The 27430-nt window shown below is 41.4% G+C and overlaps 2 protein-coding genes across 5 annotated transcripts in view; both read left to right on the forward strand.

Annotated features, from left to right (window-relative positions):
* LOC311019023 (rho family-interacting cell polarization regulator 1-like) overlaps positions 1–13259 on the forward strand; it is a 102716-nt gene extending 89457 nt beyond the window's left edge. For 2 of the 3 annotated variants that reach the window (XM_084018184.1, XM_084018183.1), the window contains exons 20-25: positions 1394–1555; positions 1647–1805; positions 1880–2076; positions 3008–3091; positions 3918–4008; positions 6760–13259. In XM_084018184.1, coding sequence (XP_083874310.1) covers positions 1394–1555; positions 1647–1805; positions 1880–2076; positions 3008–3091; positions 3918–4008; positions 6760–6857 — 791 coding nt within the window. In that variant the 3' untranslated portion in view covers positions 6858–13259. The remainder of the gene's footprint in view (positions 1–1393; positions 1556–1646; positions 1806–1879; positions 2077–3007; positions 3092–3917; positions 4009–6759) is intronic. The other variant, XM_084018185.1, reaches the window with a different exon arrangement.
* Positions 13260–18712: 5453 nt separating this feature from the next.
* LOC311019025 (transcriptional repressor CTCF-like) overlaps positions 18713–27430 on the forward strand; it is a 198267-nt gene continuing 189549 nt past the window's right edge. For both annotated transcript variants that reach the window (XR_014597772.1, XM_084018187.1), the window contains exon 1: positions 18713–18994. The gene's annotated coding sequence lies outside the window, so the exon portion shown is untranslated. The remainder of the gene's footprint in view (positions 18995–27430) is intronic.

The following is a 27430-nucleotide window of genomic DNA, read 5'->3' on the forward strand; positions in this document are numbered from 1 at the left end:
TCTCACTGGATTTGTTATCGCAGTATTGTTGTGGAAAAAAATGTATCTGCCCAATAAAGATCAACAACCAGGATCAGCTTTTTCTCCGAGGTTTATTCGACAAAGTATTTTTATCTGCAGACAAAAATAGTTCAACCCTGCCTTTTCATGCAAAAGCTCAGAGTCAGCAGGAACGACCCTGAGTCTAGCAGGAATCTCCCTTTTAAGGAGGAGGAATCATACCGTAGACAAAAGACAGGTCGTGTCCTGTCTTACAAAGACAAGATGTACAGAACACAGATGTCATAATGTCCTCTGAAATTATCTCATGTCATGTGGCACTCATGCTCATATCACCTAACTACGCACAAACAGACAATTTTAGTCATAGAATAACAGTTAGAAAGAGGAGGGGTGTTTGTCAGGTCAGATCAACGTCTGACCTGACAAAGATTCAGATTATAAATTACAAACATCCAAAATTCCCATAACAGTATACATTGTAAACATGAGTTTATGGTCTTCATCACTATTTGATTAACAGGTCGGTACGATGGAGTCGCTAATGCAGCCTCACTTCATTTGTTACCATGCAATAACGCTTAACATTACTATAACACTTAGCTGTAAAGTTTGCATTGAGTTATGGAAGCTACTTTCTATCACAGCCTTCGTTTTTATCTCAGTGACACATCAGGGACCTATAGTACTCAGTGAGTTCAGAATACCAGGTATCTTCCAGTTATCCAGCTTAAGTAACCCTAACAAAGGCAATCAGAGATAAGCGGTCACACGACACATAGCATTAAGACAATAACATAACATAAGTCACAATGACCAAACACACTTGACACTGAATCATACTACCACAAACATAACACAATAACAAACAAAAACATCCATGTTATAACAAATATCATCAGAGACCCCATATATTCCAAAAATCAAACTAGCTTCTTACCAGCCTTCCTCTTCAATAAACCATTCCGATCTCTCTAAATAGTGTTTAGCGTCTTCCTTTGTCCTGTAGATTATGTTTGTATTTTGAGTATTAATGGAGCAGCTACAGTGTAAGCATAGCCTAGCAGCCATCATTCCAAACTCCATTCCGAAAACCAGCATTTAAAAAGTTGTTTGCTTGTCGTCTTGCAGACAGACCTAATGAAAAATGACAAAAACACTTTTTACAAACCCCCATCATCATGTAATTATTTCGGCATCCTTTTTGATCAGTTTATTGTAGTAAAATCATGTATGTGTCTTTGATGAGCCTGTAAAAGGAGCCTGATGGTTCTTTGTGCATAGACCTGCTCTGATTCAGAAAAGGCTTCCATGCTTAAAACTGAAACAAGCTTGATCCAAAACCTAAAAGACTAAATCTGTTGTTACTCTGTCCAATTTTCCTCCCACACAGTGATACCACAGCTTGGCCTGTGCCTAGGTGCTGTGTCACTATGGCAACAGTGTGTGGGGCAGGGCAGCGTGTACGCCGTCTCCGCTGAGAGCTTCCTGGTTACGTTGTCTGCCGTCTACTCCAGAATACTGCCTGAGAGGGCCAGCAACATGGCTGACAATGGTACAACATCATCGGGGGGGGGGGGTACAGTACATGTAAGTGCATGTGTGCCATGACCCATGATAACACCTGGATGTATGTGTTCGTCCAGTGTTCCTGTGTCTGGTTGAGCAAATGCTGGATCAGAGGTTACCGAGGCGGGGCAGCAACAGAGATGCAGTGATGGTGACGTTGTTCCAGCTGTGGAGTTACTTAGAGGCCAACAGCATCAGTCATATGGAGACGCTCATCACTGAGCTGGCAGAAGAAGGTACACAAAGATTATTGAATGCAGAAAAAGATTCTGAGCATTTACATTCATCCATGCTAAACTCCCTTCAACAGTGTGGTTGGTGCAGAGCCTGGCGTCATGTGACCAGGATGTGATTGTCCATGCTTTGCGGCGTCCTGCCGAGTGCAGCCTGAGGAGAGAAGGACTTCATGCTGTGGCCAAATTACTGAAAGACCCACGTGGCAAAGTGTCAGTGTCGGCCAGCTCTGTACTGAGGAGCCTGGCTGCCCAACCCCGACAGAGAGAGCAGGTGAGACACAGAGACCTACTGTATGGATGTTTCACCAAAACACTTAGCAATATGAAGGGATGCACCGCTTTTTAGGGCTGATATGATCACCATTTTTTATGGTGTGATCGGCCATTCACTGATCTGATCATCGTTATTTCGTAAAGCTTATAACACAATGTTTCGCATAATCATTGAAAAAAGGAATGATTATGATAAGGTAACAATGAAAACTTTATAGTAGAGAGTATTAAGCTCCTTTAAATAATAGATTCTCTATAAATAATTATGTAACAAAAAGCTCTTATTCAACTTTCTGTAAAAAGGCATACAATCACAAGAAAGGTAGCCATAACAGCCATACAAATATTTATCCTAAATAAAATATTTGCCAAAAATTGCAGGTTGTGAAATAATAAACTGAGCTCGCTATCTCAACTGGGCCGACTCGAAAAAGTCAAGTACAGACAAGGCACTTTACAATCGGGCCGAAGCTCTAGAATAAAACCGATGATAATATGGCCAGGGTGTTTAGCATGTTCTCTTTTTATGCCTTAACACGCCTTAGTGGTACATTTTCAGATCCTTCAGCTGAGAATCCGTTCGGGTGCTGTCGTCGCTTGCAGTTTCTTCCAGTATTTCATCATACATTGACATCAGTGAACTGGGTTGTCACTTTTTCCTCTGCCATCTGACTACATAGCATGTCCCTCGCTGACTGCTTGAGTGGATCTGCTATATAACTATATACTTATATCTTGAAGATTAATAAAGAAAAAAAGAAAAACGTACTGAAAAATAGCTAGTTAAAACCTATTCATTAATCACTTCTTAATCACTAGTTTCAAGTCTTCAAAAACTGCTGTGAGGCTGTGTTAAATCGAAATATAGGATTTCTCCTACTTTTGATACTCTAGATGTGAAAGTCAACACTGTGCATTCTCCTCTTTAGGCTTTAGTCAGCTGTTTGGAGCTGCTGGAAGATGAGAATGTGGACACCAGAGTCTGTGGATGCAAAGCCTTAGCTTGTCTCAAGGTACAAAAGCAATGATAACATACATGTTAGTATGTTCACTCAACTTGTCACAATATGTAATATGATGAATCACCAAAGATGGAGAATAAACCTAAAGAAAAAGACTTTCCATTAGTCAGTTGGTAGAATACATTTAGTGTCCAGATATAGTAATGGATTTTTTGTTTTACGTTACACCAGAGAGACATTACGAGCATCCAGTCACTAGAAGTTCCAACTACATTATCTGTGGTCAAGTTCAGAACGTCACACATCAGGTCATAGATTCAGAGCTTTGACTTTCTGGCTTTTAAAATCTACTAACAACACATTTAATAGCTTACAGCTAGAGATGCAACCGGTGTTTGGGTTTATCCAGTGACCGTGTTAACTGGTGACTCTCTGCTGAATGCGAGAGGTTGCTCGTAGTAACGGCAGCTGTTGAAAACACCAACAGAAGGTAGGTATAATCAATTCTAAATCCATCTGTATTTATTATCGACGGCGAGCCTTTAACAAGTGACCATGTTAAACTAAAACACCTGTTGTACTGAAATGGTTGTGAGCCTGAATTCTGGAGAACTTGAGTGTTGGAATATCGATTCTGAGATTCAAACATGTACCAAGCAGACATTTAGATGCTGTTAACAGTTTTAATTCAATGTTTCGGCCGTCTAATTGTTCTGGGTGACTGCGATGAATCCACACTTTTGATGACAACATGAGCACCAGTATTTGTGATGATACCGGTTGGAAAGTGCTATTCTTCCAAAATACCATTTTAGGGGGTACTATGATACAGCTTGTCCTTACCATGCTGACCACTGTATTCCATCTGTCGTTCTAGGCCAAAGAGAGTATTGACCAGTTAGTGTATCTTTGTCGGACAGACAAGGACGAAGTCAGAGATGCTGCCAAACAAGCACTGCTTGTGCTCGGTAATGAACAATGCATTTCCTTGATAAAACAGTTGTCCATATGTGACTGAATATAAGTACTATGTTGAGAAATAATTTGCATTAAAGGACATTGGTTGTGTTGATTCGAACTTTAATATGTATAAAGGTGTAGTCCCACCCCTTCTTGTGTCTCAGTTGGGACCTGATTTTGGAAAATAATTTGTATGGTAGTCAACGGTGAGAGATTTTTTAACTGACTTTTTATCAGCAGGAAGAGAAAGAAGGAGTGAGACCTGTTGTTAGTGTGAGTAACGTTACATCCTGGTACCCAACACACAGAGAGACCTGTTGTTATAGTAACGTTACATCCTGGTACCCAACACACAGAGAGACCTGTTGTTAGTGTGAGTAACGTTACATCTTGGTACCCAACACAGGCATTATAGCTTCAGAGAGAGGTCACTTGACACACTTTCAGAGTTGTCAGAAGTACAGACATTCTTTACTGAAGTAGAAGTTGTGTTAAAAAAGACTGATAAAAGCAGAAGTACTAGAAAAGGGTCAGGGTCTAAAAAGTATCCCTATGAAGGACAATTCTACTGGTTGTTTTTTTGCAAGGCTAATAGAATCTTGCATTATATTGGTAAGAAAAAAATAATTGATAATTAATTAAACTAAAGTAACAAGCCTGTTTTTAAAATGTAAGGAGTAAAAGTATTTGTTTTAACATTTGTTTAAAAGTATAACATTCCCGATACTTGAAAATCAACTTCAGTACAGAAATGAAGTAGTTCCATCCATCCATTGGGGGCCGGGTCGCGGAGGCAGCTGCCTGAGCAGGGACGCCCAGACTTCTCTCTCCCCATACGCTTCCCCTAGCTCCTCCGGGAGGACCCCAAGACGTTCCCAGGCCAGCCGGGTGACATAGTCACTCCAGCGTGTCCTGGGTCTTCCTCGGGGTCTCCTCCCGGTGGGGCATGCCTGGAACACCTCCCGAGGGAGGCGTCCAGGGGGCATCCGGTACAGATGCCCGAGCCACCTCAACTGCCTCCTCTCGATGTGGAGGAGCAGCGGCTCTACTCTGAGCTCCTCCCGTGTGACGGAGCTCCTCACCCTATCTCTAAGGGAGCGCCCCGCCACCCTGCGGAGGAAGCTCATTTCGGCCGCTTGTATCCGGGATCTTATTCTTTCGGTAACAACCCAAAGTTCATGACCATAGGTGAGGGTAGGAACGTAGATTGACTTAGATTTGATTCATTACTGCGGCCGCTGCACCGATCCGCCTGTCAATCTCACGTTCCATCCTTCCCTCACTCGTGAATAATACCCCAAGATACTTAAACTCCTCCAGTTGAGGCAGGAACTCTCCCCTGACCTAGAGGGAGCAAGCCACCTTTTTCCGGTCGAGAACCATGGCCTCAGATTTGGAGGTGCTAATCCTCATCCCAGCTGCTTCACACTCGGCTGCAAACCACCCCAGGACATGCTGGAGGTCCTGGCTCGAAGGAGCCAACAAGACCACATCATCTGCAAAGAGCAGGGATGAAATCCAGTGGCTCCCAAACCAGATCCCCTCCGGCCCACAGCTGCGCCTAGAAATCCGTCCATAAAAATAATGAACAGAACCGTTGACAAAGGGCAGCCCTGCCGGAGTCCAACATGCACCTGGAACAGGTCTGACTTACTGCCGGCAATGCGAACCAAGCTCCTGCTCCAGTCGTACAGGGACTGTACAGCCCTCAGCAGAGGGCCCCCGACCCTGTACTCCCAAAGTACCTCCCACAGAATGCCACGAGGGACACGATCAAATGCCTTCTCCAGGTCCACAAAATGTGGACTGGTTGGGCAAACTCCCATGAACCCTCGAGCACCCTGCGGAGGGTATAGAGCTGGTCCAGTGTTCCACAGCCAGGACGAAAACCGCATTGTTCCTCCTGAATCTGAGGTTCGATTATCGGCCGAATTCTCCTCTCCAGTACCCTGGAATAGACTTTCCCAGGGAGGCTGAGGAGTGTGATCCCCCGATAGTTGGAACACACCCTCCGGTCCCCCTTTTTGAACAGAGGGACCACCACCCCGGTCTGCCAGTCCAGAGGCACTGTCCCCGACTGCCACGCGATGTTGCAAGACAGCCCCACAACATCCAGAGACTTGAGATACTCAGGACGGATCTCATCCACCCCCGGTGCCTTGCCACCGGGGAGCTTAACTACCTCGGTGACTTCGGCCCGGGTGATGGGTGGATGAACCTCCGAGTCTCCAGCCTCTACTTCCTCTATGGAAGACATGTCAGTGGGATTGAGGAGAAAATGAATAGTCAATATTTCCCACCACCACCACATTCTTTTTGGTGCAAAGTCTGTAGAATTGTGTATTTTCATGGTCTTATACAGTTATATGATAAAAATGAGACTTTGTTGACATGTAAAATTGTCTTTAAACTGAAAAACGTGTGAAATTCATGACAAAATTCAAACAGGAAATATTTGTCCTCACCGTGGACTATTGTACATATTTTTTACCAAAATAAGGTCCCATGCTGGTCTAAAGGAAGAGGCAGGAATTAACCTCACTATAAATGTACCTGCACATCATTCATGTAGTATTTGCTCAATATTTAACATTTATTTAAAAAATTGCTTTTCAGTATTTTTCATCATTAGACAGTAATTAAGGCAAACATCTGAAATATACATTGCATGTCTGTGGAGAGGATGAATTAATTAATTCATATTTCCATTTTTCCATTCCACCTTTCCTTTTGGCTTTCATAATTGATGTGTGGAACAGGCGAGGAGGGGAAGATGGCCTTCAGACATGTGGAGACGTCTCAGGACAGCATACCGAGACTCTTCGCTCCAGGAAGCATGGCCAGCACAGCTTTCTAACACTACACACACACACACACACACACACACACACACGCTCTCTCACACTCACACACACACACACTGGTGTCCCTGAGCAAGACACCTCACCCTAATTGCTCCTGACGAGCTGGCTGTCGCCCTGCGTGGTTGACTCCGCCGTCGGTGTGTGAATGTGTGAATGAATGGGTGAATGTCAGTCATTCCTGTAAAGCGCTTTGGATAAAAGCGCTATATAAATGAGGCCATTTACCACACACACACACACTCTCTCAAACTCTCACAAACACACACACACTCTCACTCACAAACACACACACTCTCACACTCACAAACACACAAACACACACACTCAGTGTAGGAACAAAAGGCAGCAACACAGTATGAATGCTGTGTTTTCAGAGTGTTTTAACACAAATACTATGTGTACATAGACACTCATATTCCACTATTATTCCTAATATGACAATATTCCTAACTTCATGTGTATCATGTAAACAGTGTATTCTGTTTGGATTTTTCGAATTATTCAGAATGAATCATTTTCTGATTAAGATGTGTGATAAATTAATATTATTCAGGTTTTAGCAGCATTCTTTGGACATGTATACAGCATATTCACAATATGAGTCTCAGTTAGTGTCTCTTTCCTGTTTCTGTTTAGCTCTGTGCGTTGGACACAAACGCCCTAGCCAACAGCATAGCTACAAGAAAAGGAGAAACACGCCTACTTTGAATAAAGGACTTGGATATCATAGGTTATTTTTGGATATTAACAAATATCACAGCGCAAAATCTAGATCAAGATCTTAATGTGGCAAGCAGATCCTGCTGTTCCATTTGTCATGTTTTGATGTGATTAATGATGTGATCAAACATAGCAGAGAATGGCATCAACGTGGGATTCACCCACCCTCGTGGGGAGGATGTGGCTCCTCAAATGGACCAGATGACGCTGGTAAGAATAGGGACAAATACAACCAATGTAATGTTAATGGAAATATGAATGGCTGCATGGAAACAAGCTTAGTTGGAATATTGTCTTTTTAGGAATAAAACCAGAATATTTGGTTTATGTAAACATTGTCAGTGTTACAATGAGAATATACAGAAATGTTTTCTTTACTACCACTAAAACATACAGAGCCTTATTTAATATACTGTTTGTTATACAGTATAAACACGGTTGGATGTGGGTGCAATAATACTTGCATGAAGGACAGCAAATCTACTTTACACTGGGCAAATATTAACCAGTGATGATCAGCCTGTACTAACTACTCAGTTGGAGTGGAAAGATGCCGACCAGAATGTACAATGTGAACAGACTTGAATGGAAGGATGAATATAGGGAGGAGTAGAAGGATGAAAAATATGTGCAGTAAAAGGAATTGAACATATTCAAATCAAATGGACAAACTCCTTGTCAACGCTGTCATTCATCCATGGCCTCAACACAAATACATGAGTGCGTTAGGAGACATCTTAAAAGCTATTTAATTGTCAGATAATGCACATTTTCATAGCCCACTAAGTGCCCAAAATGTTGAGTTTCTCTTATAAAGTTTTAGGACTTTGACTGTGGTTTGGACGTTCAGCCTTTACTACAGCCAGGTTTTTGCCATATGGCTGTGGTTACCTGCACCATGGCTGCAGTCCAAACTACTGAAGACAAATCCGAGTGGTTTTGTGACTGAGTGAAAATGGCAAAGGTCGCGAGCAAAACATTCTAACATTCGCCAATTTAATATCCTCCATACTGCTGTTTGTAAATCTGTCCAAATGTTGCGTTCCTTTGCCAACCTTGATTTGTGATTCTCACTCCTATATACAAAAGAGTATTAGAAATAATATATTCTTGCGCAGTGTTACAAGCTAACTATAAAAGTTGATGTCTGTGACAGGCACACACAAAATGTATATCCACTGATTCATGTACAGGGACACACATTTTCCATATTTGTTGTGTCACCCAGCACGACTTTTCAGTTAATGTATTTAAATTGGAAGTAAAGTTCATGCCTGAAAAAAAAAATTTCAGTCAGGACAATACTACACTAGAAAATGAACATTAGGTTGAGGCAACTAAACCAACGTTAGGTTTAGACAGCAGCAGGTAAGGTGATTTAAGAACGTCGGGTCTCTGTGGAGAATTGACTGCAGCCATGAGGATGAACAGTCAAAATGACTTCAAGTTAAAACAACCACGAGACCAGACTCAGTTACTTCAGCTCTGACTTTCAACACTCTGCAGAGCTTAAGCTATACCACAATTCATTGGTGCATTTGACACTGCTTTTGTGTATATTGGCCACAGATGAAACATTCCGTATGAAGAGTTGAGACCGTAGATAAAGTGAAGCTGCTTCTGCACAGAGAATAGTTCCAGCCATACGGTGCCATTACTCTTTACAACCATTACTCTTTACAATAAGGGCATATATTATTCTGTATGGGCACAGTTAATATGACTATATGCCACTGAATTTCAATGTTCTGTGATTGTAAATATTTTTTTTTTTTTTTTTTTTTTTTTATCTTCATTTGTCCATGTATCATTTGTTTTGCAAGATCCATTTTGACTGTTAAAATTACCCAGGTTATTTTCAATCAGTTGAATTGATTCATTGAATGATTTCCTGTGGCACTTATTAACATATCTGCTGTAAATTAATATGAATAATATAGGATCAGTTCACTTGAAATTCACATCAATAACAGTTGAACATCAGACTCAAACTAAATATTGATAAGGACTTTTACAAAAATAAGAATCCTTTTGACTCTGACCTTGTGTTCTCATTGGCATCCTTGAATATTTGAAATTCAAGTCAATTCAGTTTTTGTAGTGTCATGTTACAACAGAAGTCATCTCAGGACGCTTTACACATTGAGCAGGACGAGAACACGCTCATGATTTTCAGAGTCACAACATCACCAGGAGTAGAGTTACAGCACGACAGCAGCGAGAAAAAACTGCCTTAACAGGCTTTTAGGCAGAAATCTGGAGCAGACCAGGCCCTTGGGTTCCAACTGCATTTGGTCTTGTATTACTACCAAATGGAATAATTAGAAATTAATTGGACAGCATTCAAGGAAATTTTCCCCAGACATGGATCCATAAATTGTTAAAGGTTCATTCCAGTGTTTTTGCATCTTTGTGCCATTTACTACAATTAACATATTCAATTATTCACAATGCTGCTGACCATTCTCCAAAGAAAGCATTGCACTCACTAAAGCAAAATCTTGAAGATCTTATTTTGTAACCTCATCATTGCAAGATCTGTATTTGATCATTTTGACTCAGTACATGAACATCTAAAAAATGACTCAGTAACTGTTGTAACTATGATTAACTATGATATAACCATCTTGTAATTATGAGATGATTTCCACATTTATTTTTGAGATATGCTTTTAAAATTATGAGATATAGAGCTTGTATTTAATTTTATTTTTATAGGAATGGGATGTCTGTGACACAAGTGGGGCTCGCACGAGACCCAAACGCACAACAACAACACAGACTGGAGAGCGTTGGTTCAGGCTTTAATGACAATAACGGTAGATACAGGTGAAGGAAGTCAGCAGACTGAACAAGACAAAGGGATGAGACAAAAGGCGTAGTCAAAAAACAGGATGAGGTCAAACCACTCAAACTTACTAAGTAATGCTGGAAATCTTTCTTACTGGGAACAAAGACAATCTGGCAGCGGAGTGAGGGCAAGATTAAAACAGGAGGTTGGGAGACAATGAGGGACAGGTGAGAAACATTAGGGCTGATAGATAGTCAATCCGGAGGGAACACCCAGGACGGGGCAGGTTGGTATAGGGCCTGTACTAGGAAGCAGGATAAGCGTTTACTCTTGGTTTTCCATCCTACGACGCTGGTTCACTTCTTACCCGGGTAGATCGCCATGGTAACTTACAATGCAGAGCTAACCTGCTCCGGAGCAGGTTATGTTACTGATAAGAGATCAACGTGGGGAAGAACACCGCCTTCTGACCAATCAGCTCTCTTGGTGCGCAGATAAAACAAAAAGAAGCTTGGTGGATCATGAGTGTATCTTAGGAGAATGAGTGTTCAGAGACTGGCAAAACCCTTTTGTCCGTCCCTGGTGATGTTTTATATGAGAGATACAGATTCTCATCGGAGGGCATGACTTATCTGTGTCAGCGTACAGCCTACTTACCACTGTGAATTATGTTTTTATATTTATTTTATTTGCTCCCAAGTCCGTTTTACAACGCCAGGATTACAGCTGAAAGAATGAGACTGATATTGTCATACACCACGCCATAAAAATACATCTAAGCAACACATTCATTTGTTTAAAGTTATTTTTTCGGCTTTTTATTGCGGGACTACAGCGTGAGAGTTAAAGGGACGAGAGAGAGGAACGACATGCTTTAAAAGAGGGCCGCAGGGTGGATTCGAACCCGGGACCGCTGCAGAGAGTCTTGGTACATGGGGCAGTAACTCTACCGCTGAGCTATCAGCACAGTTAACATACTGATGTAATCAGTCACATCTAGTAGTTTCCTTATGATGGGGCAGTCATATTATATGACTATTAATACTATTAATACGACTTACCAATTGACACAGCCTGAGTTTTTGCCAGCTGTCCTTTCTGCATGTTACAGATGAAACTGTTGCTTTTTGCCTGTATTATATGTTTAACTTCTTCATATTTCTGTAAGATTATGGTTTGCTCCTCGTACGTGAAATATGCCACTCTGCTGCCCGTAGACTGATCCATGTTTGTGATCCATGTTTGTGATTGGTCAAATGCTGCAAACCCCGCCTCTTTTATGTGCACGCGCTCATAGCTGGGAAGGGAAACCCTGGGTTGACTTACCGAGTTGATAACCAGCGTCGTGTGACCGCTTATCTCTGATTGCCTTTGTTAGGGTTACTTAAGCTGGATAACTGGAAGAAACCTGATATGTTGAACTCGCTTAGTAGTATAGGCCTCAGAGGTTACAAAATAAAACAGGAAACAAAAGAACACCATCCATCATCTACCGCTTATCCTGTATTCAGGGTCGCGGGGGGGCTGGAGCAGATCCCAGCTGTCATTGGGCGAAGGCAGGTCCCTCGACAGGTAACCAGTCTATCACAGGGCCGACATTTAGAGACAGACAACCATTCAATCTCACATTCACACCTATGGGCAATTTAGAGTCATCAATTAACCTGCATGTCTTTGGACTGTGGGAGGAAGCCGGCTTACACGGGGAGAACATGCAAACTCCACACAGAAGGAATCTGGGCTCGACCCAGGAATCAAACCCAGGACCCTCTCGCTGTGAGGCGACAGTGCTACCCACTACACCATCGTGCAAGTACACGATAACCAATAAATATAATGACAGAGGCTTGAGCAGACATGACCATTTAGTCATGTGCCTATTTTTACTTTGGTTAATGCAATTTGTTTATGTTTCAAAGCTGCTCTTAGATTTGTGAATTGTTCTCAGTTTTCCTCTCAAGGTAGTTTCCATTTCTTTAAATACAACTATAATGTAACGATGCTGGATTACCAAACTCAGTCAGGTGTTGCTATAGAGAGGTGCAGGAATGACGTATGTAGTCCAAGAGTAAGTTGTCATCACACTAGTTCCTCCATAAAAATCCAATTGGATTTTTCCCATTCGATTTTAGATTATTGCAGGAAAAAATGTCTTTTTTCTTTACGATACTCACATTTTGTTCAGCAAGATAATCTTCACAAATCTTCAGCAGTAAGATGCTAACGTTAGGCTATAAAGGTTTCTCAAGGTTGGACAGCAATGTATGCACGCTGAGTTTGATGTCAATGACAAATTGTCTGGCTTCAGTGACAAGTTGTTCCTGTTTATTGTAATCCAGTTTCATTACATTTTCAGTGATGTTACCACTTTGCCTTTTTGTGGTGTGGTGTGTCCCAGTCTCACACTGTGTGCAGATACTATGACGGAAACATATTGTATCAACACATTTGTACTGACAGGAAATTGTGTGAGATACACAGCTCATGGTGGGGCTCAACTGGTGGCATTGTTGGCCAGTATGTCCACTACTTTAGTCCAGACTCAACAAATAAACACTACGCCTGCTAAACATCAGCATGTTAGCGGTGTTACTGTTAACATGCTGACATAAGCATTAAGCTCAGAGCTGCTGCCATGGCCTGGAGTACTTCTGCTGACTGAGCTTTCACTGTCTACTGTTGTTTCACTTTGGTGCAAGTGTCCGTCAACATCACACAAAAATAGAGCAATTTTAGTTGGGCTGCATATGAAAACAAATCTTATCATGATCATTTTTTTCATATCATATTTCATATTTTTCATATATTTAAACAAATGCTCTTGGGTCATTCCGTGTCATTTCATCAAATTTCTGAAAATCTTCCTACCTGACCATCTCAGAATGTCCTGAAAAAAGACAAAGACACACTTGTTAATGGGACAAATCCAAAATATTAGGTCTCTACTGTCAATAGTTTTCTCATGAAACATCATTGAATGAAGGGTAGTTTAGACGGTTTTTGGCATCATGTTCTGAAAAGCCATTTTTAAACAGCAATATCAGGAAAACTATCTCACCTGTGACCTTCAACATTTTTACAGAGTATATCTGTTACTAATAGCCTCCAGACATGAAATATCAGGGGTGTAGCTCAATGATAACCTAGTATGTTAGGTACTTAAAATGTGGCTTGTTTAAATAAAGTAGTACATTTGAAGAGTGGCTGAGCTCCCATTTTTGCAGATAAAAGACTTCTATCAATTCTGCCTCTATCTCTGGTGTTAGCTTAAACATTCTACAAAATATGGTTTCTCTTAGATTATTAGTTTCACAGATATTAAGGCTCAAATATGGAAGTAAACACATCTTTGCCCAACTTCAGAGTCATATTCCAAAAAACTGACAACACATATCAGGTCCAAACTTACTTATTTTGAAAGATCATATTCTTGTTAAAATCATATAAAAAAATTGGGAGGGTGTTTTGCCTCATTTTGTCGCAGTGATTTTTTAAAATCCTGATATTGGTGGGGTTTTTGTGGCCGGTTTTGGTACTGCATGTCTTAATATCCTACAAGTAAACATCACAGCAGGGCAATTCAATTGTGTTTTTTCTGTACCAAAGACTTACATGTGACTAAATGCTACTGCTAAATTTAGCCTTACGAAAACATTCAAATGTAGCACAGTTGTAGTTACAGACAGTCCTTGAATGTGAGTTAAACATGCTGAAAGCAGCTTTTAATGGAATTGGAATTGGAAGGAATTGGATCTAAAAGATGAAAAATGTGTGATCCCTCATAGTGAGCATAGAGACAAACTGTTATTCAATATCAAACTTTGGAGACTTTTCTATTGTAATGTAAAATCTTTATGCTCAAATTAAGATTATTTGATTTGGTTGTGTAATGTATGTACTTTAAGTATGACAAAATGTACAGTCTTCAATATTATGCTATGTTTGTTCATGGTTTAAGACATTAAAAGCTGCTTTCACCATGTTTAACTCACATCCAAAGACTTATTCCCTCTGTAACTACAACTGTGCTACATTTGAATGTTTTCGTAAGGCTAAATTTATCAGTAGCATTTAGTCACATGTAAGTCTTTGGTAAATGGTAAAAAAAATGCTGTGATGTTACAAGTAGGCTGTTAGGACATGTAGTACCAAAAACGGCCACAAAAACCCCACCAATATCAGGATTTTAAAAAATCACTGCGACAAAATGAGGCAAAACACCCCCCCCCCCCCAATTTTTTAATATGATTTTAACAAGAACATGATCTTTCAAAAAAAGTAAGTTTGGACCTGATACGTGTTGTCAGTTTATTGGAATATGACTCTGAAGTTGGGCAAAGATGTGTTTACTTCCATTTTTTAGCCTTAATATCTGTGAAACTAATAATCTAAGAGAAACCATATTTTGTAGAATGTTTAAGCTAACACCAGAGATAGAGGCAGAAGTGATAGAAGTCTTTTATCTGCAAAAATGGGAGCTCAGCCACTCTTCAAATGTACTACTTTATTTCAACAAGCCACATTTTAAGTACCTAACATACTAGGTTATCATTGAGCTACACCCCTGATATTTCATGTCTGGAGGCTATTAGTAACAGATATACTCTGTAAAAATTTTGAAGGCCACAGGTGAGATAGTTTTCCAGATATTGCTGTTTAAAAATGGCTTTTCAGAGCATGATGCCAAAAACCGTCTAAACTACCCTTCATTCAATGATGTTTCATGAGAAAACGATTGACAGTAGAGACCTAATATTTTGGATTTGTCCTATTAACAAGTGTGTCTTTGTACTTGAATTTTTTCAGGACATTCTGAGATGGTCAGGTGGGAGGCATTTGATGAAATGACACGGAATGACCCTCTTAATTAATTTCTGTCAAGCTTAAACGTTCCTTTTTACTCCTAAATGAGATATGAAGATATGACAAGGTTAGTTTCGGTTAAAATAATATTTATTTTCTCTGAAGTTGAACATTTCAAGAGTTACAGAACACAAACAAAATGGACAGCTACATTCTCGGTCCAAAATAAAACTACTTAAAACTAACTCAGTGTAATGTTTCCTTTGTATCCAACCGTTTTAAATGTTTGGGAAACATAAATAGACGAAAACCATCTGTCTATCCTCATATAAACGAAGGAGAACATAAAGGCTGTTGTTTTTTGCCGTGTCTGTTTTTTTTTGTACCGTAAGGCACGGCACGGCTTCTTCTCGGACTTCAAACTTCAAATCAAAATAATTCCACAAGAGCGAACACCTCGGAACGTCTTTTCACCGGTGTCCTCATCTTCTGAGCCCCGGTTAGTGTCCGTCGGGTTGTCTTCTTCGGTAACGCTCGGGGTGCAGTCGAATAGTCTTTTTTGCTTAGGAAGGTTCCTAACTGAAGAAGTGACCCGGAAGTAAACAAGTGGCCGCCATGATAAGAGCTGTTCGAATTCTCTAAATGCATAGGAAAGGAGCTCCAATGCTTCCTTTCAGAGCTCCTTTAGCATAGGATGCAACGGACCTTCCTATGCGATAGGAAAGGAGATTACGCCGACCCACAATTCTTTGCGAGAGCAACATTTAAAGTGCCGCACACCTCGGCCGTTCATGAAAACAAACGATATGTGTATTTGCATATTTAACAATGACTTTCATGCAGACATGTAGTAATTGGAATAGTGTTGATAAATGTGTGTGGACAGTGATAATAATTGAATGCTTTTTTTTTTTTTTATTTCAATCATGTTACAAATGTTTGACAAAAACGAAACTAAAACCACAAATGAAACGTAAATAAAGCAAACGGTCAAACAGGAAAGAGGAGCTGCTGGACCTGAAGCCGGTCAGTGAACCAGCTGTTTATAAAACCAACATGTGGAGAAGTGGACGACGCGTTTTTTGTAGTCCATTACTGTAGTTTCTCCAGCGCAGACGCACGTCAATCGCCGGTGCCGATCATCAGCTGTCAATCATCAGCGGCCGCGATATAATGACGTAGTTTAGTTAAAGTCCGGTCGGATTCTCTGAACCCCGCGGTCGACTATTCCTAAATCCTTTTGAGTTCTCCTATCGCCTTTCCTTAACCCCGTGACGTTTTCCCCAGAGGTCAAGGAATAGGAGTTAGGACCTTATTTTTTGACTATTCGACTGCACCCTCGGTTTCATGTTTCTTTGAACTCGCTGATGTACCGCTGTAGTCGTTACATTAGACGACTACTGGTGCTACGGGCTGCTTCTCCTCCGTCCCGTGCTTCTTCTTCTTCTGTGATGTTTTATAGCAGTTTACAAGCAAGGTGCATTATCGCCATCTACTGGACTGAGGTGCAATTCGATGGGTACTTTCCAAAGAAGAATGACTCAAATCAAATAAAAAAATATATAGAAAACAAATAAACAAACAAACAAAAAAACAAAACAAGAATTCCGCTCCGTGCTGTTCGCGTCAACCTAACTTAACCTAACTGACATGGCATAAACTCTGTTCCAGCCACATGATTGGTCCCGCAGGGCACAATACTCAAGAAAATTGGCTGTACTTCTTGTCTGTCAAAACATGGAAATAATGATTCATATCGACATTTTGTCGACCCGGCTAATATTTCTAGAGGAAAAGTTATATTGTGATATTTATCACTATCGTTTTATCGCCCAGCCCTAAATATTACTCTGACTGCTGACAGTTTTAAATGTACCTCTCTTTATTATTGTTTTCCAAACATGTTGAGAATGCAAATGACAGCAGCTGTGTCTTCAGGTTCCTAATATAAAATGGGCTAACCCCGTTGACTTCCCTTAGACTGACTCAGATGTTCTTCGTAACATTGTATATTGAAAAACAAAGCAGTAGCAGAGAATCTTGGCTTGAAAATATGTATTTCAATTATGAGGTAAAGGATTTCAAAGATTAAAGTCATCAAATACGTAAGTCAGAATTCTCATATTCATGTTAGAAATAAATAGGATAAAAATTTCAGGATTTGACAGAAAAATAAAAGTTATCTGAGATGGAACAATCCTCTAAAGTCTGATCATACTGTCAGAATTTTTCACAAGCGTTGATCCTCTTTTATGCATCATAGATGCATATTTATTGAAGGCAATAATGACTAACAAGGATTCAAGGATAATTTATTGTCAATGTGCAACACAGGGATGCACAACCTGCAGTTGTAACCCATTTGCTACACAAGAAAAAGATGACAAACATAAACAGTAGTGCATTCATGTAGTGCACTTTTTTATTTTTTTGCATCAGAGGAAAGTACTGTTGTAACCCAAAAAGACATTCAGATAACCAGCTAATGTATTCACTTTGGATGTGTACTTCTTGTTACAGCCATGCCGTAATAACTAACTGGCTGCAGTGTCACTGGGATCAAAATAAAGGACTGATGTCAGTGTTTGTATATGTATATACAATGGCTTGACTGGTAAATGTATTTACACTATTCGTTTGTAAATGGCAGGAGTAATCTGCAGTCATACCTCTGCATCCATAAAGCATATCACAGTGTCTAAGTGCCTGAAGGTTTGATAGCAACAGAAATACAATAACACATAGATTTAAATATTATATTTAACAATGAACAGAGTGGGAAGCAGTGGAAAACCACTGTAGCACCTATGTTTTCCTCACAATCTTGATAAATTGTGCAGCATAGGGAAGAAAAATATTGTCTTTTCGTTTTTCTAAAGTATACTGTGATGCATCCTTGTGTCCGATAGATAAAATATTAAAAATATGTTTAAAGATTGTCTCGTGTTTGACTGTTTGTTAATTATACAGTGCGCTACTCACACATACAAATAACATAAATATTCTGTCTCAGACCTGTCCTGTGTTTCCCCAGGGTTAGGGACATTTTGAGATAGTCAGACAGTTGTTTTAAGTTATGAGAGGCCAGCAGCAGACTTGACCTCTTCTACAACAGAGACAGCAGCTGTAGTTCTAACAGCTTATTGTCCTCATTTAACAGAAGAGAGTATACTTCTTAGCTTAGATGTGCAGGTATACCAGGAGGATCATGACACAAGCCCCGTCATTCATGTGGGATTAATCATTGATGAGCATATCTGATTGTACATTCAAACCAATTAAAAGCGTTCTAAAGATAGCTAATACACATTTCTGTGGACTTTCTGTTTCTCTTGGTCATTTTTGCAAAATAAGCACATATGAAGCATGATTGATAGACGGGACTTGACACAAAGTCAAATGCTACAGTGTCAACCATGAACTCATCATACAATGTTTTTACTTTTTAATGCATACTTGCAATATATATTTTGACATGTCGAGGTTTATTTTGTATAGTATAGCTCATACATCCGAGGGTACAGCAAGAGCCCTCATCCTAACGTTGTGATAAATAGACTTCCATGTATTCCAACGGGGCGCCCCTCCTGGCCAATCAGGGTGTCTACAGCAGCTTCGACACCACCCCCCAGCGGCCGCACAGGCGCACAGAGCTACCAACTGCCATTTTGTGGCAGAGGCTACTCTGCTAAAGCAGGAGAGGGATTAAAATAAACTGCGAAGAAGCCCGCATTTCTTACCAGCCTCTGTAACTTTGTAGCACAGACTCTCTGCTTTCGGTCGAGTTAAACGGAGAGAGAAACACTGAAAAAAGAGGTAAAGTATCACTACTTTTCTGCTAAGGGGGGAGTTTGCAGGATCTTTAATCGGCCTCTAGGTGTCACGATGGGGCTCTGGGTCCGGGCAGCTCGTCGGAGAGTGTTTGTCTCCCTCTATCGTTATTGAAAAACCCGTCAAAATACGTTTAAATAACCGAAGGTGTAATAAATGTATGCACAACCCGCGTTATTTTACACGTATCTGTGAACACATTGTCCGGGATAACTTATGAATACACCGACGATTTGGTTGAAGAGTTTAGGCCAAGGCGTCCATTTTCTCGCTTCTTTGTTTCCCGTCTTTACAGCCTTGACGACATGGAAACTGGCGGGTTTAAGTTATCGCCCATAGCTAACGTTAGCTTGTTTATTAGCAAATATACGCAAGCAGTAACACATGCATCAACATTCCTACATGTAAGATGGCATTACGGCAGGTTAACACCTGACAGCCGTGCAGCATTTTACCGAGCTGACGTTACTTGTTAGCGTGTTACGTTTAAGCTTTACGTTTATCTAAAAAAAAAAAAATCAATGTATCAACTCACGTTAGCCAAAGTTAGCGTTAGCTCTGTGTGCTCAGAGGCTAGGCCGTTCTTCACCAATGCCTTTAGTAACACTACATCGGATCCCCCCAAAGTAACCACAGTAAACCTTCGTTTTAGTATTTAACCGAACCGATGGCTGTCGCAATTAACGTCACTATTGTTGAAATGTAAGACCGTTCAATAAGTAGTTGTAAACCTACTGAAAACAAAGGTAAGGCCAGCGCGGAACGGAGCATGACGAGTCATTCGAGCAAAACGGTGATCACAGCGGCCATCGAGTCACTAGACCAAATAGTCGATGTGTTTCCCCGAAACCAGCCATCCTACGTTGTCAAATATAGCATTTCTCTTCTCTTCCCGTCATCGTGCTGTGGTCGGATTTGGCAGTTGTTATGACACCCGCCGCCCGCTTGTCTCTATTTTCTACCCACCTTGGGCATCATAGCCACAGATATATATTATAGCAGAGAGCTCCCTCTACTATTCGGCTTGGAGAGCTACAAAAATACCGCATTATAAATGCTGGGCAAGGAGGCGACAGCTGGCCGGCTGGGCGCTTAGTGTCATTGCCATGTTGTGGTAAACGTTATTATGAGTCAAAGAAGGCCTGTACCAGAGCCTCCAGCTCCAGGCTCCACCATTCAGCAACATAAAGACGAATGGACATGAAAACCTGCAAACAAACAGGCGTTATTGTCAGATACATAACTGTGCAGCTCACTCTTACATTTGTACCAGTTATAATACATACAGTTTACATTGACCAAGTGTTTAGTATTCAATCCGTTAAGATCAGAAGGCAGCTGTGATATTTTGTAAACACTCTGTGTTTATCTTATTAGGTACTTTGGGTGTTAAATGAAATAGCCACTTTCTCCAAATACTAGGCATGTTACTGTAACGGGATTATAATTGTAAATCACACAGGCAAATTGGCAATGGTTGCTTATTCAAGACGTTTTACTTAATGACCTTCAACCTCTAGATTTAGACACATACTAAGTACTAAGGGTGTGGAGATTCACCGAGATCCACCGATACATCGATACCCACGTGCACGATGCGAGTGCATCGGTTCATTCACCCCGCATCGATACAATTGACGGGTGAAATCTAGATTCATATCGGTGCGTTGGGTTGCATCGGTTAAATCCGATGGTAATTATGTAAAGTTCGATGCAGGCGCCGTGTTTTTCATGTTAAATTTCACCCTATCCCGTGATTCCCAGTCGCAATGAACGCACCTCTCTTAGTTTCGCGTTTTGCTTTGAGCACGGACGGAAGCCGCGAGGAGGCACACACTCACACAGACTACTAGTAGTAGTAAACAAACATGGAGGATAGCGCGAGCAGCAGCAGCACTGTGGACGCGCCGCAGCCTATATTTAATGCACCTCCAAATCTTAAATCTTATGTTTGGAAACACTATGGATTCTACAAGAAAGATGGAAAGCTGGACAAAACGACCGTTATTTGCAAACACTGCCGTGTTGCAAAGCCGTACAAGGGCAGCACATCTAACATGCAGGCCCACCTAAAAAGAATACATCAGATCATCGATACGCCTCCCGCCGCTTCCACCAAATCAAGCGTAGCGTTAGTTCTGGCAGGCCACGACGTCAAGCCTAAATCAGCAGCAACAGCATAGCTGTCAAAACCGAGGAGATCAGCTGATGGCTCAGCTGACTCCCCGTGCTCGCTTCCTATTGGGGAATTGCATTCAGAGCGCGCTATTTAAACTGCTCTAGCCTGACCTCCCTCGTTGCTTCCTCTGCTGGCGTCTTCAACCCACCTCCACCCCAGCTCCTCCCGTCATCTGTTATGTACCTTACCATTGTTCTTGTTGGTTGCTCTGCTCTGTCTGGGGGTTTTCTTTGCTGCTACGCTCCCTGCTTATGCCGTTCATGATGGCTCATGGAGGGCAGGAAGGTGCTCTTCCTGCCTCAGGCTTTCCACGCAAGCGCGTGGAAGAGCAGGGAGTCCCAGAACAGTACCATACCGCCAAATGAAACTTGTGCAAATAAATAAAGATTCTTTTTGACAAAGTGGTCCTGACTGAAACCAGGTCAGGGGCAGAAAAGTATTGTCGATTGTTATGCGGAGCCTCTTGCAGACGGCTGTGCCCGCGCTATGGCTATAACTAGGGCATGTAAAATGTATTTTCTTTACTGTATTGTTTTGTCTCATGGACATTACATATAAGACACTCAGTGAGAGTCGTCTGTTTACACTACAGCAGCAGGTGGGAGCCTCTGATTGCCATATAGTTTAAAATGTATTTTATTTTATTGTATTGTTTTGTCTTATGGATATTAAAAGACACTCAGTGAGAGTAGTCTTATAGCAGCAGCTGTGAGTCACAGACTCACAGCTGCTTTCTTTGCACAAAACCCAGTTGTGAAAGGGTATAATTTGTTTTATTCATATAGAAATAGCACGTTCTGCTCCTCATTATTGCATTAGCCTACGTCCTATTGAGTTCATATGTGTGGCAGACAGGGATATGGACAAACATTGATGCACTATTGAAAGTGTCACTTGAAGTTAGTCATTGAGAGTAATTGTTTTTTTTATTGTTGCAGAGTTAGACTCAAAGTCAACTCTAGCACATTTGAAAAGGCCTGATTTTGAAAAGTTGTTACTGTGCCAAAAAGAAGAGGAATAAAAGCTAATCTTTTTTATAGTACCATACTGAATTGCATCTTATTTTTTTATTTAAATGTTATCTTTGTTTATTCATATTGAATCGCATCGTATCGCATCATATCGCATTGTATCACATTGATTTGAACTAAAAGATTATCGCAAAGTATCGCATCGGGAAGAGGGTGAGGTGTATCGCATCGTATCGCCAGAAAATTCCATGTAACGCTAAAATATCGTATCGCTGGCAGCGCATCGAGATGCGTATCTAATCGGCCTCAGTGCAGAGATTCACACCCTTACTAAGTACTGGTTTGAAACTTAAAATAGTTTTCCTATTAATTAAAAATTGTAGGAGTCCAACACAAAATGAAAATTCAGATGAAGTTCTGTGAGAAGTTGAGGCAAAGCTGCCAGAGCCAGGAAGACCCTACAGTAACTGTAAAAAGCTCTGTGTTGTGTTGAAGTGGTGATTCTGCAATATGTGCCAGACATACAGAGGAATTGAAATTTTGTTTCTCTCCGACCCACGGTGCAATATAACAAAACAAAATATATGTACAATAAATAAAATAAATTCCAGGTAGTGCAAGAGAAATTCAAAATCACAAAAAAAACTGAATAGTGCAAGTAAGTAGAAAAACAGGAGATGAAAATGTGCAATGTAATGCAATATATGAACTATATAAATATGGATGCAGTTTAAACAATTAAGGGCACTGATGATCTGTAAAGTGACTGGTGCTTTTCCTGATGGGGGGGTGGGGGGGTCAGAGTCCAGAGTTCTTTGGGGCACAGGGGAGTGGAGGGAGAGAGGGGAGGGTGTTGAACTTCCTTACAGCCTGGTGGATGAAGCTGTTTGCCAGTCTGGTAGTAGAGGCTTGGAGGCTCCTGTACCTCCTCCCAGATGGCAGGAGGCTGAAGAGAGGTTGTGTGAGGGGTGGTTGGGGTCACCCACAATGCTGGTTTCTTTGCGGGTAAGGCGGGTTCCATAAATGTCCAGCAGTGAGGGGAGCGGGACACCAATGATCTGACCATCCACCTTCACTATGTGCTGCAGAGTCTTGCGGTTGGAGGCAGTGCAGCTCCCGTACCACACACTGATGCAGCTGGTCAGGATGCTCTCGATGGTGCCCTGGTAGAAGGAGCACATGATGGGTGGGGGGGCTCTTACTCTCTTAAGCTTACGTAGGAAGTAAAGGCGCCGCTGGGACTTCTTGGCCAGTGATGCGGTGTTGATTTTCCAGGAGAGGTCCTCACTGATGTGTACCCCCAGGAATTTGGTGCTGCTCACTCTCTCGACAGCAGCACCGTTGATGGTCAGTGGGGGTTTAGGGGTGTGGCCAATAACAACCTCCTTGGTCTTTCCGATGTTTAGAAAGAGGTTATTTTTGCACCACGTGGCCAATTGGCTGACCTCCTTCCTGTAGTGGGTCTCATCATTGTTGGTGATGAGACCCACCACGGTTGTGTCGTCCGCAAACTTCACGATGTGGTTGCTGCTGAAGGATGGAGCGCAATCGTGGGTCAGCAGCGTGAAGAGCAGGGGGCTGAGCACACAACCTTGGGGGGCCCCCGTGCTCAGAATGATGGTACTTGATGTGTTGCTGCCGACCCTTACTGCCTGAGGCCTCTGACTGAGGAAGTCCAGCAGCCAGTCACGCCCAATTTCCACTGCATACGTCTCCACTGCGGTGCGTCTCCGAACCGGCTTCGGTCCGCCAATCCCCACAGGATGCGTTTGAGTCCGCCACGGCGCAGTCCAGTAGAACGACTGTGACGTCGCGAGACCGGGGAGTTCGCACGAGACTGCAGTTAAAGGTATGTGTAAAACCTCTGACCTGTTGACTCCGTACCTGGCCCCGCCCATTCTGACGTTTTTGTGACGTAGTTAATTGAAATATGATCCGTCGTCAAGAGGTTTTATTAACACAAGTGTTTTATTTTGAAAAGTAACCGGATGTTTTATTGTTGAGTATGTACCGAACTTCCTGTTTCGCTATATTTGCTCTGTGCTGAATTGCTGCGCCGTGGTCCGGCATCCGCCAGAAATAGAAGTCCTCCGTATTTGTTGCGGAGAGCTGCGGACTGCCGGAGCTGAGACGCAGCGGACACACAGCGCAGCGGACCTGGTGGGGATTGACCCATAGACTAAAGTGAAACGTATCTGCTCCGCTGGTGTGGCGGAGACGCAACGCAGCGGAGACGTATGCAGTGGAAATTGGGGATTAGTGTTGAAAAGACTAGAAAAGCACTATATATGCAGGTCCATTTTCCTTGTTTTTTTTATGTAGCTCTGCTAGTTACAACCAGGTAGCCAATGGCTCAGTGGGACTGTGCAGCCGGCGAGCGGTTTGTGGCATGCTTTAATAATCTTTTCACCTTAATTTGTTGACTCCATCCTTGTAGTTACCACGTGCTAAATCCCTGGATCTGTAGTAGTTTACGTTTTGACTGTTATAAAGTTAAAACCATCCTCTTGTGGGATCCCATTCAGTCCTTTAGTAGAGTGCTCCTCACACATCGCTGCCCCTCTGTCGCACATCCACGCAACTCATAGTAATTACATACTTAAAGTACCAATACTAATAAAACATGGAGTATTACGCAATACTTTAACTAATACTGTAAAGCAGTTGGGTCATTCCATGTGAAAACAGCCAAAATCGGGGTATCATGTACATGACACCTCTCAGATTTTGCTGAAAAGCGGTGAAAATATGCCTTATGTTACCAAACGAGGGAATCTGAAGTTTCAGGTCAATATCTCAAAGGGCTTGCCCGTGGCGTCCATTTGAATTTCAAGTGCCCCCTTTTTGACACATTGGAATTTCGCATTTCATTTGTTGGCATTTCTGGAGGCCCATAACTTCTGTTCTAATAGTGAAAGAAGGCTGAAAATTGCTCTGTTAGTTCATTGTAATGTGTACTTCACAATTCTACAGGCAGAATCAACATTCCTTACTGTTTGGGTGAGAGGTGGGTCACCAAAGTCCAATTATTTTTTGACGGTCAAAATTATTTTTCACTTTTTGGGTGCTCCTAGCACCACGATGAATGATCACATTTATTCCAAACAGGATTATTTGTTATATGTGGGACCTTTGCTCTTGCCAAAATGAATTTGAAGGGTATGGTACACCTGGTGGGGGTTTTATGGGGGTCCAAAAACCCTCCCGGGCAGAGGTGACTCTTTTGGAACCCCATATTTGGACCCCCAAATGACCACGTGGGCACTTGATGATCCTAATGGGATTTATACCAGATAAAGACACATATTTGTTCTTTCTTTTAATGAAATAAAACCTTTGACTATGAAGCTCCTTGATATGAATTTTATATAAAGCATGAAAATATGGGAAATAACTTAGTATTATGCTCAGTGATGGCAAACAATTAAATATTTAGACTGCTGGCCATTAATTTCCTGAAAATCACAAATTAACCCCTTATCCCCGATGAAAGAGACCCGCCTGTGACAAGCGACTTGCAGCATGAGCAAGTCTGCAGGCCACTGATGCAAACCACATTCTGACACCAATGGAGATGTTTCAATGGGCAAAAGAAAACATTAAGAACATTACATTCTTCTTTGTCAGTGCAGAAAATATTAAAAAACACGAGGAAACATACAAATTAGAGAAGTTACGCCTCAGCCAAAACGATCAGTGGAACCCGATCGCTTCATTGCTTTATGCCAATTTCCAAAAATAAGATACGGATGAAAAGAATATCACAGGATACAATATTCACAGATGTCGATGCAGGACAACAAGCGGATTCAGAACACTTGGATACAGAACACCTGGGGGCAGAAACCTCACAGTCAGATCAGCCACAAAACTACATTTTCCAGCCAGGAAAATACATTGCCTGTATCTATGATGATGACTGGTTCATTGGAAACATTGTTGAAGGTTCAGATAAACATGGTGATGTTTTTGTAAAATTCATCTATAGACGCAGTGCTCGCCAATACAAACGTGACCAAAAGGACCATGACAAAATTATGTTACTGCTTCCATAAGTTCTTGGATAATAGTTATCCATAGATGAATTTAACAAAAACGTCACCATGTTCATCTGAACGTTCAACAATGTTTCCAATGAACCAGTCATCATCATAGATACAGGCAATGTATTTTCCTGGCTGGAAAATGTAGTTTTGTGGCTGATCTAACTGGGGTTCTGTATCCAAGTGTTCTGAATCCGATTGTTGTCATGCATCGACATCTGTGAATATTGTATCCTGTGATATTCTTTTCATCCATATCTTATCTTTGGAAATTGGTATAAAGCAATGAAGCGATCGGGTTCCACTGATCGTTTTGGCTGAGGCGTAACTTCTCTAATTTGTATGTTTCCTCGTGTTTTTTAATATTTTATGCACTAACAAAGAAGAATGTAATGTTCTTAATGTTTTCTTTTGCCCATTGAAACATCTCCATTGGTGTCAGAATGTGGTTTGCATCAGTGGCCTGCAGACTTGCACGTGCTGCAAGTCGCTTGTCACAGGCGGATCTCTTTCATCGGGGATAAGGGGTTAATTTGTGATTTTCAGGAAATGAATGGCCAGCAGTCTAAATATTTAATTGTTTGCCATCACTGAGCATAATACTAAGTTATTTCCACTATTTTCATGCTTTATCATCACTAAATTCTTCCTGATCTACATTCCAGACTTCTGGAAAAAAAAGTCCAAAATGGTGCATTTTGATGAATAAAATTCACATTAAGGAGCTTCATAGTCAAAGGTTTTATTTCATTAAAAGAAAGAACAAATATGTATCTTTATCTGGTATAAATCCCATTAGGATCATCAAGTGCCCACGTGGTCATTTGGGGGTCCAAATATGGGGTTCCAAAAGAGTCACCTCTGCCCGGGAGGGTTTTCAGCCTTTTATCACTATTAGAACAGAAGTTATGGGCCTCCAAAAATGCCAACAAATGAAATGCGAAATTCCAATGTGTCAAAAAGGGGTGTGGCACTTGAAATTCAAATGGACGCCACGGGCAAACCGTTTGAGATATTGACCTGAAACTTCAGATTCCTTTGTTTGGTAACATTAGGCATATTTTCACCGCTTTTCAGCTAAATCTGAGAGGTGTCATGTACATGGGTGGCTGAGTTGGCACGGAATGACCCAGTTCGCAAAAACCTCTGATGTAAAGATTCTCATGTATAAAAACAGCTTTAGTGATACAAGTACAGGGTAAAAACAGTCCGCCATTTGACAAAGAAA

Source organism: Eutrigla gurnardus, assembly GCF_963514095.1.
Source record: "Eutrigla gurnardus genome assembly, chromosome: 9".
In the NCBI taxonomy this organism is placed as follows: domain Eukaryota; kingdom Metazoa; phylum Chordata; class Actinopteri; order Perciformes; family Triglidae; genus Eutrigla; species Eutrigla gurnardus.